This window comes from Lissotriton vulgaris, chromosome 9, assembly GCF_964263255.1.
Source record: "Lissotriton vulgaris chromosome 9, aLisVul1.2, whole genome shotgun sequence".
Taxonomy (NCBI): Eukaryota; Metazoa; Chordata; class Amphibia; order Caudata; family Salamandridae; genus Lissotriton; species Lissotriton vulgaris.
The window spans coordinates 977,016,714-977,034,669 of record NC_141697.1 but is presented as its reverse complement, the minus strand read 5'-3'; the positions used below and the strand labels follow the sequence as shown (position 1 = coordinate 977,034,669).

The following is a 17,956-nucleotide window of genomic DNA, read 5'->3' as shown; positions in this document are numbered from 1 at the left end:
CAGGTTGCTGATTGGCAAGAGCAAGGTTTAGACGAAATATCCATAAGAGTGTCTTTCAGGGCTTCCTTAAATGGTAGTAAGGGCTCAGAAGAAGATGGCCCAGGCATAAGAACTTCAAGAAGGACATTTATTTTAACATCAACAGAAGTAAGTTGCAAATTCAGGACCTCACCAGCATGTCTAATATCTAAAGCAAATGAATCACTCTCTTCCGTTGGAGACTCAAGTTGGGAAATTCACTGTGTATCAGAAGAAGGACATTTCAAGCGATCATACTGATTAAAATCTGCCCAGTTTGGACTGTGTACTTCCAAACACACTCTGCAGAACTAAGTAGGGTGGTCTCTGATATAGAGAATTGTTTCTTAATACTCATTAAGAGAGAGTGTCTAAGGGCTGTGAGCTATTACTCTAACCCTGGACGTGGGGTAGTCCCTCAAAGGAAGAAGAGGAAGGGCCCTCTTCATAAGTGCTACTTTAGTGGGGAGAAGGGGCACGCCTTGCAGATGTGCACTTGAAAATGTACTACCTCGATTAAAATAACATCTTGGCCTACTAGAATCATGAAACTTAGCAGGCATATGCAGGTTAATAAAAGAAGACATCCACATTTAATTTTAAAATATATCAGTGAACATTGTGAAATACAGGAGCAGGGGGACTTTAGTTCTAAAGCAATAGGAATATGTGATTAAGTTTTCACAAGTCATAATATCCTTTTTGGAATGAAACTAGTGACAAAATCCTTGTTTGTGTTACGTAATAATGCACGTCAATACAATATTTTAAAAACCTTACTTCCTACATATTCCTTCCCTTTTCAGCGAAGATATTTTCTTCTCTAACATTTATTTTCTCGATTGTACTCTAACATTGGCTCACTTTTTTCCTTGGTTTTATTTTGGAGAGGGATATTAGAATACTGACAAATACTGGTGCATTTAGTTACTTTATGGAGCAGATCCCTTTCATTATTGAGTCTGTGAGGTTTCCTTTACATCTGTGGATACATTTATACAAGAAATCTGCAAAAACACAAGGCACACATTAGAAAAACGTTGATCAAAAGCAAGCCATTTATGCTTTATCTTCCCCAAGTAGAAACATTAGAACAATTAGGGGTGTTTCCAAAAACGTTCTGGCCATATAAAACGCTTAACCGAATTTCTCTCACCTGAGACCACAAAGAAGAACACAAACCTCAAGTTAGTTTAAAGAATCTTGGTTTGGATTCATGTATAAGTAGTTAGGAATCAACTAAACACGTTTTAACTTAGAAAAAGAAAACTTTTATTTTACACATACAACAGACAATAAAAAACTGAAAATCAGAGAAACATATATAAGACAATTACTCAAGAATGTTTTCAAGGCCACTGCTGGTTGAACGAGTTTTGCAAGTAATGGGAAAATAAGAAAATAGTATTCAACCAAAGCTTTCCGTTTCACAAACGTTTAAACAAGTGAGGATGTCAAAGTATTGGCCAGCATAAGTCCATTCTTCCAACATCCCAGCGGAGACTTTAATATTTCTAAGGTTTGCAAACAAACACAGGGAGTAATAGCCAGCAGGATATAAAAAAAAAAAGAATCAACATATAAAAATAGGAAATTACTCATATAATTGAATAGGAAAAATATCAGTGCAAGCCATTACAATTAATTATGGTGATTAGGGTTACTTAATATCAGTAAAGGCAACTGGGACTTACACTTTTTTTCCCTTCAAAAATAGCTTTTCTGTTCCTTAATGTCAAAAACCCTTTTCCTTGCCTTAAACGGGTTGTAATCAAATATTTTAGGCTGTCCTTGGTGAAGCCATCTTTACCTTGTAACAGGAAGTGATGTTAGTAATGAGTGAAAAGTTCACGGCTCGCTGAATTTAAAGCTACAACCATGAAAAGCAAAGGGCTAAATTTATTGTTGCATTCCACCACCAAGAAAAATGCATCATTTTCATTTCCATCTTTGCTGACAGAATTTGTAAAGTGCACGTCCTGCTCCTCTTTGTTATCAATGCCCTTTTCAATGGTTTAAGGCAGTTATCAAAGTGTATTATTACTCAAGTAAGTAAAATACTTAAATAAAAGTAAAAACAAGACTTAAAGAATATTTGTTTTCAGAAACTTACCAAGTGTTAAAATATAAAATATAAAGATTTACATATTTTATATTGGTAAACATTGCATGTCCCCTCTAAAGTAGCAGTAGAACCCATAGCTTTCTACAATCTTAGAAAAGAGACTATTTTTATACATTGGAGAGCACATGGTTTACCGTGGATTACAAAGTACACCTAAGGAAACCAATATTTGTATGTTTGGAAACCTTTAACAAATCCCCAGCTATTTCAGATCTATGTATACGATGGTAATTAGTTCTGCTTAAACCAAATTGATGAATCACCCTGGTGACAGACATTTTATTTAACATATACATTACAGAAAAATAACCCAAAGCCCTTGAATGAGCAGAAGTGTATTAAATTGATTCAAGAATATTTCGGTATAGTACTGATATTTGATCAATCAAGTTAATTTTTTTAAATGGCTAAACTTTAAAATGAAGTATGTTGCTTAAAAAGTCAATTCTGCATGTAGATCTGGAAAGCTAAAGCCCTTCTACAAGATTCTAAAAACAGCATTATTTAGTGCCACTGCCAAACCTACAAGAAGGGAGGGATTTAAAATGTATGACGACTACTGTCAGGAACAAAGGGTTGGGGCATTTATAGTGCAGCATTTGGACACATTAATGTGGTCATGAACAAAATGCAAGGCATTGTGATCTTTTCATGGGACACTGTTGATCATGTGTATGGTATTATAAACTACAACATGACAGATCATGGACTTACAATCATCCATTACTGAAAACATGTATAATATTTTAGTATTAGAAAAACAACCCTTTATCTGTAAGAAAAAATGCTTTTGGAATCAAAAGGACAGATGTAGGTTTGTTGAGTCGCTGCTGGGAAATATTTGTATATTAACAATGCACTCAAGAATTTATCACTATCGTTAAAGACTGCGGTGAGTAAAGAACTAGGAAGATTGCCTTTGAACACCACACAAATACTTGCTTCAAAACTATAGAATTCTGTATATCAATAACTTAGAATAGTAAAAATGTACACATATATATTTGCCAATCGTTTAACTATACTGTTAATGTATCCTTTGCAACGCAAAATTAACTACTTATATAAGTAGTATATATGCAATTGTTAGTAAACATTTTACAAGAATATGAAAATGTAAGTGACTGAAGTGCAGATTTGCTGCAGAATGCACATTTTTAACCAAACAGTAAAAGCACTTGTGGCTAATAGTAAGGGATGTACTAAGCAGAGGGTTCAATGAATAAACAACAACTGTTGTTTTTTAGTCAACAATTCTTGGCCTACACTGACAAGAAAGCAAATGAAAGAAATTACAGAAAAAATCTGGAACATCCCTGCCAAAGACTTTCCATCACTCTGTTCAAGGTTGATTAATCCCCAACTTTAACATGTTATCATTAGGCACAAACAATAAACTGAGCTTCCAACAGAGAATTCCATTGATCCAAAACAGTTGTCTTAGTTTCATTTGGTAGGACTGCTACAAAAGGAATAAGTTGTGAATTTAGGGACAACATCTTTGGACTTCTTCAGCTTACTCCTCGATCACCAGTAGCAGCAATAAATAGTTTGTGCGGATATAAAGTGTTGCCCTTAAGGGTGAATCATTCACTTTGAGTTGACTCCTCATCACTTTCACCGTTTGCAGCTCCTGCGTCTTCCTCATCGCTTCCATCCTCCTCCTCTCCCTCTTCCTAGAAAACATACACCTTGTTTAGAACAAAGATTTTTAAGAGCAACAGAAACTGGCTAAGGGGTCCTCTCATAGGATAAGATGATTTTCTTACTGGATGTCTCGCTGCACAAACATGTTATAATTACTTGGAATATAGTTACTTGGAATAGTATCAGCAACAGATGATAGCATATATTGACAAGCAAACACAATCTTGCATATCAGTTTAGAGAGCGACTTGGTAACCGGCCCACCACCTGGTATGCCCAACAAATACTCCCTGAATAATCTCAAGCATCACCATCTCCAACAAAATGGTAAAGCCATCTCCTAAGGAGTACATCTTGGTCGCCTGAACATTGGAATTAAAGAAGAGAAAGTGACTTATCTTTGGTAATGCTCTTTCTGGTGAATACTTTATCTAACCACAGGTTGCTCACCTTTAGAATATTTCCCTGACACCAGACTGGATCCAGATGATTTCACAGCAGTGCTCCCTTATCCCGCTATGTGGCGCTGTGCTGCTCTGTGTTAGATTTCATCTGCCCTGGAAGTGACATAGTGGAGCCACCTCTGTGCATCAAAGTCAGTTTATTGCTCGACTCTTTACACGCTCTCGGGAGCAGAGCAAAAAACAACTGGAGGTACCAGTGCAGATTTCCAATTTGGGACCCTTTTAGATGGTAAAAAGAGACCATTCCACAGAACGGGGAGGCGGAAGAGCAGTGAGGAATTTGCAGTTAGATTGAATATTCACCAGAAAAGCGTTACTAAAGGTTAGTAATTGGTTAATCTGCTGGATAATACTTCTAACCGCAGATTCCTCACCTTCAGAATAGATACCAAAGCAGTACTTCCCACGATAGAAGGTCTGTGCAGTGGGCTCAGACTAAAAGGTCCTACAGGCCCGAAAGCTAAGTAATGCTGGCTGCCAAAGTGCGCCGGGTATGCCCAGACGTGGGTCCCGGGCTCACTGTGCCACTGGATTCAAGCTATGCTGGCTGATGAGGGGTGAAACACCAAAACCGGTCCTAGGATGCTTGTTTCCCGTCCAGGGAGGACTTTCTCGCCCTAAGTGCGCCGGGGACGCCCAGACGTGGGTCCTGGGCTCACTGTGCCACTGGATTCAAGCTATCCTGGCTGATGAGGGGGTGAAACACCGAAACCGGTCCTAGGATGCTTGTTTCCGTTCCAGGGAGTTCCTGGCTTGGCAGTTCGGGCTGGACTGTTCCCATGAGGAACAGGGTCAAGACTGATTTGCATATGGCCAGGTCTTAACTGGTGTGGCATGATGAGCAAAAGAATGATGGATTTAACCCAGATCTCTTGACTGGGGGTGAATGTTTTGATTTGTTCTGCATTCCGTCCATCAATTGTGTGTCTTTTGCTGCCAAGGTAGTAGTGCATGCTAAATGTGTGCACTGACAACCAGGTTGCAGACTGACAGATGTCAAGAACATGTACTGGTGTGCCAATGGAGTGGTAACAGCCTTAGCCCTGGTGGAATGGGCTTTCAGTCTTTTTGGAGGCTGCTTCCTAGTCAATGCATAGTAGATCTTAATGTAAAGAACAATCTGCCTTGACAAAGTCCTCTTCTCAGTGCTTTACCTTTCTTTGCCCTTGAGAACCCCACAAAAAGCTGATAACTCACCAATAGTTGTTGGTGCAATGAATGTCTTATGAGATCCAGCCGAGAGAGTCTCTCTTACACTTTCCAGGGGTTAGACAGAGAAAATAATTTTGGAAGGGTGATGGATTGCCCAATGTGAAGTCATTCGTTTTGGCAAAAACTACTGCTCTGGTCCTCAGCATCAGTTTGTCCGGAAAGAAGGTGGTGTAGGGCCTTTGCAGCTAGAGAGCCTGGAACTCACTTATGATGTTATAAGGAAGACAGTCTTTAGAGCCAGAAGATGCAATGAGCAGCTCAAAGTGAGCACACAGGAGAAATGCCAGGAGCAAATTAGGACCCACTTCGATTGAGAGGGAACATGTTAAACCTTTATTAAACCACATCTGTAAGTGCAGATAAGCCATGCACATTATAGACAGTCTTCGCGGAAGGACACTTATCAGCTTGGATGATTATCCACAACTTAGGCTGGCAAGTTAAACGTGGTCAACTGCCACAATTCAATCTTCATGAAAGGAGATGTAGATTGCGTAGGTTCAGGTGGAGAACTCTGCCCTGCTGCAGCCACAGAAGGTCTTTGGACTCAGACTTCCCGGGTACCCCAAACTCCTGGTCCACTGCGGGCGGGTAGGATGAATTGGGCCTTGTCATTCCTGATCTTCTTAAAAACTATGGGCAGGAGAGTTAGAGGCGGGATGGCATACAATAGTCGAAAAGCATTTCCTAAAGAGGTCTTTTGCAGGAACTCTAATGTGAAAATCTTCAGACACTGCTTGTCCTGGCCAGTGGTGAAAATGTCTAGCCAGACATTTTCCCCATTGTCGGACAACACCCTCTGCCGCCTTGGGGTGTAGCCAATCTGCTAGATAAGTTAATACGCCCTGGCATTCAGTGATCTCAGTAGGTATTGACTAACGTGGCCATTGAATATCTGTGTGTGAGTGTGCTACCTTCGATGTGTGCATTACTTTTAAACCTCCTCATTTCTACTTTTAACTCACATGCTTCTGCACTGTGCCCCGTTCCACCGCAGCTGAGTGCTGTTGGCGTGGAGGGCGTAGCAGTAATTTTCCTGGCCACTCCCTGCCAGCTCTACACTTCCGGGTGTCGGAGGGGGCGGTCTATTCTTGCTGCTCTCTCTGCTATTTAAACTCATGTGTCAGCGGACGCGTCGCTGAGCGCGCCTAAGGCAATCCCGTCTGCGCCCGTCACGCCTGGACGAAGCCAGACATGCTGCCAGTTTGGCCGGCAGCATGCAGACTTACTTCTGGTGTTATTTATTTTCTATTAGGAAGTGGGTCAGTCTGTGCGACCATCTAGTGGGTGTCCCACCTGAGGGCCCTTTTTGTTGCAGAAGTTGTGGATTTAACTCTTGGGCGGTCACATCCCCTCCAACCCCCTCTAGGCACGCTGTTAAACTCCTTAGTTAAACCTGCCGCTCTTTAGTAAAGCACTTTGCTGATGTGTATGATCTGTTGCAAGATGAGTCACCAGACATCCTCTTCCTTACAGAGACATGGCTCACGGCTAACACGGAGGCTGAGCCTAGCTTGGTTTTGACCCAGGGTTTTAACATCGCGACTCTTAACACAGAGGTGGTGGCATTGCTATTATCTTTAAATCTATCTACACCTGCACTCTTATGAAAGAGGTCCTGGCGGGCTGAGTGTGCATACTTTAAGATCGCCTTTAATGCCACCTTTACAATGTCTGGGTTACGGGTCTACTGCCCGCCTGGCCCCTCTAAAGAGTTCAGGGATACACTGATTGATGCAGCAGGCACACTGGCTATTAGATCAGCCAATTTTAGCATTATCGGCGACCTGAACCTGCACTTGGATAACAAACATGACTGTGAAATAGACAATTTTCTAGCAGACCTTGCAGTCCTCCAGCTGACACAACATGTCTTAGGCTGCACTTACTCTGCTGGTCACCTGCTAGATCCTGTTTTCTCTATTTTATCCACCCTCACAGTCAACCTACCTATCTCGATGAGCTGGTCTGACCACTACGTTGTACCCATGACACTTCTGGGGGTAGAGCCCCTCCAGAGGGTAGCCCGGAATACGGTCCTAAAATGCCCCTGGCATGAACTTGACATCGAACAGTTTCATGCCCTCCTCCTCATGCATACACCTAGCATGCCGGATGACCCTGATGTGGCCGAAAAAGCCTCATCTGATTGGATTCAACGTTCTCTTGACACACTCATCCCTGTCAAGTGGTCACAGAGCCGTAACAGCCAATCCAGCCTAGGTATAACAGTAATCTGGCCATGATCCGGAAAGCATGCAAAAGGCTGGAACGGGCATGGAGACGGGATTACGACCCATTTCTGAAGGGACATTATCAGGCAGCCATCAAGAACTACCATAGGGCCATCCAGAGGGAAAGGGCGGCCTACTTTGCTGATGAAATTAGAAATAGCAGTTACCCTGCTAAATGCATTTTTATGATACTTAAAGATCTTAAATCTGCAGGGCAACCTAAAGCCCCTCCTCTCTTCTCCAACCAGCAATGTGAAGATCTCACCGCTTTCTTCATTAAGAAGGTCGAGAACATCTACAGGACCTTCTCCCACCCACACCGCGATCAGATCAGGCCCTGCACATAGGTCTTAAGCTACCCCCATGCTCTCTGTCTTTCCATCGATCTCTCAAGATGAGATGTTCACGATCTGCAGGAAAGTCAAATAAGGCTCTCCTGCAGACCCTCTTAAACCAGAGCAATTCCTTAAATCATTGCCTCATCTACTCTTGCCTTTTTGTAAGCTGATCAATATGTCCCCATCCACGGCTATAGTCCCCAGGGCCTGGAAACGGGCCATGGTGGTCCCCTTATTAAAGAACCTACATTGGATACATCTAAAGCTGAGTTATCGCCCTATTGCTCTCCTGACGTGGGTGTCTAAGATCGCAGAGGCCTATATCAACCCCATTCTGACAAGATTCTTAAAAAATAACAATCTGCTTGACCCCTCTCAGAATGGTTTTCGCCCAGGTCATAGCACGGAGACTGCCCTCCTAGCGGTAACCGAACATCCGAGGGATGCATCAGATGCTGGGCGAACGTCAGCGCTGATATTATTGGATCTGAGCGCGGCGTTCAACACGGTATCCCATCAGATTCTGATGCAGCGTCTGGAGGAGGCTGGTTGGCTTCCTTTCTATCTGAGAGAATCTTCCAGGTGTTGGTCCCCCCTTTCAGCTCCCAGGCACACGCTATCAAATAAGGGTTTCCACAGGGCTCAGCGTTGAGCCCAACTCTATTCAACCTATACGTTCAATCATTAGCGGCAGTAGCTAGGAGTAGAGGACTGTGGTATCTTATGCTGACGATACCCAGCTAGTGGTGGCATTATCTGACGACTCCAAGCAGGACGCGCTCAAGTTCCGGAGCGATCTAACAGCCATTGCAGAGTGGATGACTGCCACCTGCCTCTAGTTAAATGTGAGCAAATCAGAGATTCTGCTAGTGGGGAAGAGATACTGAGCTGTGGAGCGAGCACTGGTGGCCTTCGACTCTGGCTGTTGACCCGCACCTAAACAGGATGTCAAAAACTTGGGAGTATGGGTCGACTCTGTCCTTAACTTTCAGGTCCAAGCTAAAATGGTAGCTGGGACCTGCTTCAGACTCCTGCGCAGGCTCAAACCCCTGTTGGGCATCTTTGATCCCACAGGACGCCAAGTCATTATCCAGGCCTCCATTCTATAGAAGCTGGACTACGCCAGTTCACTTTACCTAGGGGCAAATAAGGCTGAGATCCTATGTTTGCAAAGGGCACAAAATGTGGCTGCCAGGAACCTACTTGCCCTTCCTAGAGCCTGTCCCACAACAAACGCCATCCGCAGACTATATTGGCTGCTGGTGGCGAAATGCATTGAGTTTAAGTCTCTATGCATCACTCACAAAATCCTGAGTCTCTACTTTTGGATATTTTGGTGAATCATCTCTCACTCTACATACCCACCCGCCAACTACGATCCATGGGCCAGCATCTTGCTGTTGTCCCCCGGGTGAGAAATGTGCGAGCGGGAGGGCACTCTTTCCGTGTCCTCGCTGCAAAACTTTGGAACTCTCTTTCTGTCTGTATCCAAAGCATCAACAATCATACTGCATTTCGTAAAGCCAATAAAACTCATCTTTTTCCAAATGTATAGGCCCAGTGTTCCTTCTATCAGTAGCCTCTTTCAATATCTGCAACAGCCAGCGCTGGGACGCCCCTTAGCTGGGGCAGCTCTGCGCTCTACAAAACTTACAACATTAACAGTAACCTGGTTCAGCATCAGGGAAATGCCCTTACATTTCCACCACCTCAAAGTGTGTAGAGCCACTTGGCACAGGACCCCACTTTTCCCTCCTTGTTGTATTACCACATGGCAGTGGTGTAGTCCATTAAAACCTGGACCATCCTCTGTTTGATGGACAGCAGGAAAGCCTCCAAAGGCAGGCGAATGGCCCGCAACTCCAACACATTAATAAGGAGGTGCTTTTCATCCAGAGGCCAGAGTCCTATGACCTCCACCTCTTCCTGATGACCTCCCCAACCGCTATCCCTCGGAGGGAAGTATGAGGGGTCTGCTGCTGGTCAGGTTGTGGTCAAACAGCCACCACTGAAGATCTAGTGCAGTCTTCTCCGAAACCTTGAAGACATTTGACAGGTTCTTTACTGCTAGGTTGACTGACACTTCAGATTCAACTTCAGAACTCGCATTTGCTACCTGGCAAAGTGGACATGAAAGATGCTAAAAGGCCAAGAAGACTCAGTGCTGCTCTCACCAAGATCCAGAAACGAGGCTGAAACATTGGGACCATTGCCAGATTGTCCTGGACTGGTGATGGAGGAAACACCCTGAACTGCACTGTGTCAGAGACAGCACCTGTAAAAAGAAGTCTCTGTGAAGGAGTCAGGTGAGACTTTGGCTCAGTGATCGAGAATTCCAAAGATGTCTCTGTTGTCTGGAGGTGGTCCATGACTGACTTTGGCGAGAGCGCCTTTAAGAGCAAGTCATCGAGGTAGGGAAAACCTGCAATCCCCAATCTTTGAAGAGGGGTGGCGACCATCGACATCACTTTTATGAACACCTGAGGGGCGTTGGTAAGGCTGACCTAGAACCACAGATATTGTCTGTGGGACTAGAGGACAGGCACAGGATAGTATGTATCCTGCAGGTCCAAGCCTACTATCCAATCGCCTGACCCAGGAAAAACAGAACCTGGGCCAGTGTGATCATTTTACATTTGTCCTTCTGCTGGAAAACATTCAGAGCGCGAAGATCATAATAGTAAAAAAGGATAAAGACCTCCATCTTTCTTTTGACCAAGGCAATAGCGACAGCAACACCCCCTCCCTATTTCTAGTCTGGAACCCTCTTGATGGCTGCTTTTGACTGTTAAGTTTGCACCTCCTGCAGTAAGATGGTTAGCTGCCTCACTGAATGCTGCTCTGATGTGGGAGAATGCTGCGGTGGTTCAGAAAGGAAGAGACAGTCATAGCCCTGCTGGACTATCTGGAGGATCCACTTGTCAGATGTGATGGATGGCCACCCACAGGATGGTTGTGCACTGCTAAGGCAACCTAAAGCAGTTTGGAAGCTGCTGCTGCAGGGCAGGGGAGGGGCAATGGAAACTGTAAAGATTAGTGCACCTCATGACCTGCAAGTTGCCTCCCTGATGCCCAGCCACAAAAGAACTGGGGTGACTGCAGTGGGGAGGCCTGGTGTTGCCTATATGTCAACTCTCTGGCGTAGGCTTGGAAGGGCTGAAATGGTTGAGGATACTGTCTGGCACAGGTTAAAAGTCTCAAAGAATCTGCTGTGACCCCACTGTCATTAAAATGTTCTAGGGTAGAATCAGTTTTTTCGACTAGCAGGCGGATACATCTCAAAGCATATCCATAGGGGATGCCTGAACATCTCTAGAAAGACTTGTAGGTAGCATTCATGCAAGGTGACAAAGTGTCTCTATAGTGCAAACTGCTCGCCCCAAGCAATCAATAGTATCCAGGCCAGCATGAATTACATTTGGCTGAATGGTTTAAGTCAAGGAGGCCCTCAACTCTTCTGTGTCTGCATCAAAAATCTTACTGGCCATGTCCCAGAGGGCATGCAGGTAACCAGAAAAACCTCATGGCTAGGCTGCTGAAGACAACATTTGTTTCCTAAATACCTCACTTGTTTACATTTTGGGGGGCTGTGCGGATGGGGAAAATGGTCTCATTGGGAATGAGTTAGGATGCTCCAGTGGAAACTTGGACCAACAAACTCTCAGGAGTAGGATGCTCCGTAAGAAAATCAGGTCAGCAGGTGCCGGTCTGTGGCATCTGGTCTCCTGCCTGTTCCCCGGTGGGGAAGAGTATGGCTTAGACCAAGAACCCATAAGAGAATCAGTAAGGGCTTATTTAAATGGGTGTATCGGCTCGGAGGAAGCAGGCCCAGGTTGTAGAACTTCAGAAAGAAAATGTATTTGTAGTAATCTTATTCCCCTCCCCACATAGCTTCTATTATGTCATTTCTATGACAATAGAAAGTTGATGTTTGAATGTTCACTACCTGTGATTACCTGCCAGTATCCTGGGAGCTGTCAATAAACTACATGTCTCCTTACCTTAATGTCTCTGCCTGATCACTTCAATTTGGCGACGAGGACTGACCGTTAGTGCCTCCACCCACTTGTGCAGCTTCTTCCATGGTGCTCATGAACAACCCACTGTGAGTTTTTGTTCATTAAGCGTTGAGTGAAGGTGGTTGGTTCACAGTTTGGAACAAACTGTATCCTGTGTTGTTCTGCATGTTTGTACACACCAATGGGATCCGCGATCTCGATGTAGTGGTGAAGAAGTTTTAGAAACACGGAGTATATGCTGAGGTGACACGTTTTGGAGTCGCTCTTAACACGGAGGAGCTGATCCCTGAAGGAGAAGTCCAGTCATCTTCATTGCCGCGCGAGTTGTCTGATTGAGAGGTGGTTTGCTCTCAGCGTGAGGATTTTGCTAGTTGCGGGCGAGTTGGAATGTGACACTGGCTCCGTTCCGAGTTGTTGACGTCGTCGTATGGTGATGTTTCCTTGTTCAGAGTTAGCGAGCAACTGATGACGTCGTGGAACTCTCGTCCGTCTCAGAGATTGTCAGCTACGTCAACAGTGTCAACCTTCAACGCAGGCTCTGTTCAGCATTGGTGAGACGTTGAAACGCACGTCACTGAATTCATGCTAATACGCCTCTGTGGGCGAGTACATGCTGTGTTTTAGTTTTGCGCATGCGTGAAAGGTATCAGAAGTGCGTGTGACACTCATGCGTTTCAACAACGGAAGCAGAACACAAGCTGTGTCTCTCTCGTGCGGATGTATTGAGAGCTCTTTAAAGCGCATGCACATTAGGCACGCTGTGAGAGCTGTCGGAAGTGCCGGTAGTGCCCTTCTGTTTAAAGAGGTCGGAAGTGCGGCATCAAAGGAAAAAAGAAACCGTGAGGGTGAGGTCTGAAACCACTTCAGCAATCTACAAGTTCAGCGATCATCTTCACTAGTGGTGACAATTTTTTATATACAGAGTCTGTGGAAACTTTCTTCAACGCACTGAGGAGGTTTTATTACAACAGCCTTAGGGATAAATAAGAAGAAGCAATTTTATGATACTGTGGTTATTAACTTTTGCTTTACAGGTGGTGTGGATATTAACTTTTGCTTTACAGGTGGTGTTGGTGCATTATTTATCTTGTATTTATTCTGTATTTCTTACAAGTGCTGGTGCATTAATTATCCTGTATTTATTCAGTATTTCTTACAAGTGCTTTTCAATTTTTTTCTTTGTTAGATTTAACTTTAGAGTGCTCATTACTGGTCTATCCACAACATGCAGAATGTACAAGCCCCACCCCCATTTTTACAGCTTCCAGGCGATCCACCTGTCAGGTGGAAGGTATGGTACAGAGCTATTAAAATGTTACATAAGCAATTTGATGTAGAAAGCAGTCTCGTTGTGGCTAGACATACGTTTTTCACAAGGGAACAGGAAAAGGATGAGCAGCCCTTGTATACTTGCATCTGAATGTGAGTTTGAACATTTTACATCACAGCTTATTCGCGATCGAATTGTTGTTCATACTAATGATGGAAAAGTGCAAGAGAAGTTACTTACTCTAAAAAATCCCTCTTTACAAGAAACAATTTCTATAGTTAAGGGTATTGAGTTATCACAAAAGTCGAAAAGAGAGTTGAAACCAGACAAAAATCTGGTTGGTGCTATTAAGGACGGTGGAGACAAAAATGTTAAAGTTCAAGTTTTTAATCGAACAAACCACAAACTGAATCAAAAGGTTTTAATTATGTATCTAACAAAAATGAAAAAAGGGGTAGTGTTCCAAAGAATGTGTGTAGTAAATGTGGTTTTGCTGCTCATTTTCCTAATTCGAGGATTTGTCCAGCTAGGGCTGCGTCCTGTGGCAAATGTGGAAAACAGGGTAATTTTGCCATAGTATGCAATTTCAAGAGAAGTGTGAGTGTGGTATACAATGAGGATGATAAATCAAATGAGGCAGAATGTGAGGTTGTTAGCTTTTTATCTTATTTGGTAGTTGTTGTCAAGGATGAATCTGAAGATTGTATTGACCCTGTGGTTGAGATTAAAGTGGATAATAAGCCTCTTCATCTTTTAGTTGATTCTGGGGCGCGCATGACAATGATTACAGATGAGCTGTTTGAGAAGACCTGGAGTGACAAACCACTCAATCCACCTGATAGGAGTCCTGTCTCATATGAGGGTAGGAAAATAGAATTATCTGTTTTTTTTTTTTAGACGTCTCTTGTATTCAAGAACAGACACATTCAAGGAAAAGTGTATGTAGCTAAGAAAGGGCTCAACATTTTAGGGTGGTACCACCAAGGATTGTTTGGAATGACACTTAGGCAAGGCACTTAAGAGCATGTTTCGGCGGTCGAAGAACATAGTCTTGATGAAACCTCCACGTCTTGGTTTTGCAAGTTTCCTAACGTTTCCGGAAACAACTTAGGATGTATTAGTGGATTTAAACATTTTATTAAAGTGAAAGAAGGTGCATCTCCAATTAAGCATAAGTTACGTATTGTGCCCTTTAGTGTTAGGGATGATCTTTTAGTTGAACTCCGCAAAATGTGTGAATCAGGGGTCATTGAACCCATAGAGTCGTCCCTTTGGTTGTCCCCCTTGGTTGTGGCGCGAAAAAAATGGAAGTCTTAGGGTTTGTATTGACTTACGCAGTGTTAACAGAGAAATTTGGGTTGATTCCCACTCTCTCCCTCGCATTGATATCCTGTCTAAGTTTGCTGGTGCAAATTATTTAAAAAAAATTGATCTAGTATCGGCGTATCATCACATTGAATTAGACCCTGCAATCAAACATGTAACTGCATTTGTGTCACCCATAGGTGCGTTTCAATTCAGAAGGATGCCGTTCGGGCTGGCTTCGGTGGCATCTGTTTTTCAACGCATAATGGAGAAGGTGTTGGACGGTGTTGCTGACATTGTTGTTTACCAGGATGACATCGTAGTCGCAGGAAATAGTAAAGAGTCTCATGACAAAAATCTTTCTTGTGTTTTGAAGAGGTTAGAATCTAGGGGTATTGTGCAAACAAACTCAAATGTGTTTTTGGTGTACAATCCATTGAGTATTTGGGGCACCACATTTTGGGAGAAGGAATTGTACCCAGGGAGGGTCTTATTCAGGCCATTGTTATTGCTACTTGTCCTTCCTCCAAAGAACTTGTGTCTTCATTTTTGGGAATGTGTGAATTTTATTCTAAGTTTATTCAAAATTTTTCGGCAAAAACTGTACACATGAAAGAGTTACTTAAGAAAGGAACCATTTTTAAGTGGGATGAAGTTTCTCAAAATGAATTCACTTGCATAAAGAGAGATTTGAGGTCTTGTAAAATTCTCACACCCTTTGATCCCAGTTCAAAATGTACCCTGTCGGTTGATGGAAGTTTATATGGTTTGGGGGGCATGATATCTCAAGTTAAACAGGGGAAGGTCTATACAGTATGGTTTGCCTCTTGGGCTTTACGATCAAGTGAAAAAAAACATTCAGTAATTGAACGTGAGTTGTTGGCGTGTTGCTGGACCGTTGAGAGGTTCAAGTGTTTCTTGTGGGGGAAAAGTTTTAATTTTCTCACAGATCATAAACCACTTGTCCCCATTCTTGAAGGAAAGATAGTGAAAGACCATACTCCAAGGATTGCCATACTTAGTTCTAAGTTACTGAGGTAATTTTGATGTTGCACACATACCAGGAGGGAAGAACACCAGGGCTGATTTTCTATCAAGGTTTCCCCTTCCTCTTTCCACACATGATCTGGAAGAAAACGTTGATGAGGAATGTCTAATTGCTCCGGTTGATGCTTGTTCTTTAGGGTGTTTTACTGAACACAAATGGTTTCATGCTTTAGAGTCTGATCTTGTTCTCAAGGACTTAAAAGATTATATTGTTTCAGGGTGGCCAAAAGAAAAACATCTTCAGAGTTGTTTTCATCCTTTTGCAAAAATTGCTGATGAGCTCACCTTGGAGGAGGGTGGAATGATCATGAGAGGTAATAAGTTTGTTCCACCTGAGTCATTGAGAAATGGCATTATTGATTTCGGACACGAGGGACATCTCGGACAAACTAACACAAAAAAGAGGATTTGTTCCTTTCATTGGTGGCCCTCTATGGATCGTCAGATCAATGATGTGGTAAAAGGTTGCTTGACATGTTGCTCAAGTGACAAGGTTGTAAAAATAGTCTCACCTCACCTCCAAGAAGTCATGGCCCCAGATTGAAACTGGCTGTAGATTTTGTCGGCCATTTAATATTCTGCCAAGAAAGTACAAATTTGCTCTTGTTGTAGTGGACTATTTTAGTAAATGGTGGGAGGTTCATTTTATGTCTGACCCCAATTCACTGGAAGTCTTAACAATTTTTCAGAGTCTATTCGCAAGAGAGGGCTTCCAAAAAGAAATTGTTTCCGACAATGGGGTGCAATTTACTTCAAGAGAAATGTCTGAGTTTTTGTGCCAATCTGATATTGTTCACAAGCGTGTGGCTCTTTATCTCCCACAAGCAAATGGTTTTATTGAGCGCACCAAACGCATTCTGGTGAAATGTGTACAATGGGCTATTTCTTCGAAAACTAATATCAAGGAAGGTGTTTCAAAGTATGCTGTGGGCACATCGCACAACTCCAAGTGCTATTACTGGTTCAAGTCCTTTTAAACTTCTTAGGGGTAGAGAAGCTTCATTTAATCTGTGTCCTGCTTGGATGAAATAATGGGGCTCTCTTACTAAGAGGAGAGTGTCACTTGAAAGGTGTGGTTCTTCTAGTCAGTCGAGTTGGGCCAACCTTAAAGATTTTAATAAAAAAATCTCCGTGGATAATTGGGTAAAAATCAAGTCCCCTCACAATGTGCCTAAAGGTTTATCGAAGTTTGGTTCTCCAGTAAGAGTAGATACTCTTGCTCGTTGTGCTGTAAGAGTCAATGGGAAGAACTGGTGGAACCTCTCGAGAGTTTACAAGCTTCCTGAGAGGGTTGTCTCTCAACTAGATCTTACTGCTGATAATACAGAAAATGGTTCCACTTTTTCTTGTGAAGAAAGTCTAAATTCAACTGATTCATCTTTGAAATATGTTCCACCACGAAGAAGTGGTAGGATTCGTGTTTCACCTGGATCTGTAATGTGGTTAAGTTTTGTATTTTTAACTTGATGTTCTCTTCTCCTTCTGTCCATTTTGTATTTCATTTATTAATTTTTGTTTTATTTTGGGGGTTTTGGGGGAGAAGAGAGATGTTGTAGTAATCTTATTCCCCTCTCCATATAGCTTCTATTCTGTCATTTCTATGACAACAGAATATTGATGTTTGAATGTTCACTACCTGTGATTACCTGCCAGTATCCTGGGAGCTGTGGAGACTAACGGTCAATAAACTACATGTTTCCTTACCTTGATGTCTCTGTCTGGTCACTTCAGTATTTTAACTTGAACAGATCATAATTGTATGTCAAGGACCTCAGCATCACGTCTGATTACAACTGCAAAGGAAGCTCTCTCTTCCATTGGTGGCCCAAGGGGGATATCAACCCTGTATCAGGGGAGGCATCAATCCCACTGGCCTTCTGCAAATCATGTACAAAATGCCATAATAATGTGGGGGTAAATCATCTCATCATCACCATTGTTATCCCTGAGTGGTGGCAATCTCTGGCCAGAATCAGAACCAAAGAGTTGATGAAACTTCAGCAGTAGCACCTATGTTAAGGTTGAGATGGATCTGGCTTTGGGTTAGACATTGAAGTTGGTAGGGGATCCACCTCCAGTGCTGGAGACATTGAGACAGGTTTTGATGAAAGAGGGACCAAGCGCAAGTCTTGGAGCTGGAGTGGAAGTCGGCGCTAGACTCTGTGTGGAATTGAGGCAGGTTCCCAGGGGCTCACATGGTGCAGAGGACCGATCAACTCGTGGTAACCTGACTGGAAACCCCTGCGGAACCTTGGGGTCTAAAGGTGCACCGAAGGG

At 43.1% G+C, this 17,956-nt stretch overlaps 1 protein-coding gene across 1 annotated transcript in view; it reads right to left on the bottom strand.

Annotated features, from left to right (window-relative positions):
• Positions 1 to 1,266: 1,266 nt before the first annotated feature.
• The window catches only part of FANCD2 (FA complementation group D2), a 1,101,131-nt gene continuing 1,084,441 nt past the window's right edge, over positions 1,267 to 17,956 (bottom strand). The window contains exon 44 of the mRNA XM_086938826.1: positions 1,267 to 3,819. Within this exon, the coding sequence (XP_086794952.1) occupies positions 3,730 to 3,819 (90 nt within the window). The 3' untranslated portion in view covers positions 1,267 to 3,729. The remainder of the gene's footprint in view (positions 3,820 to 17,956) is intronic.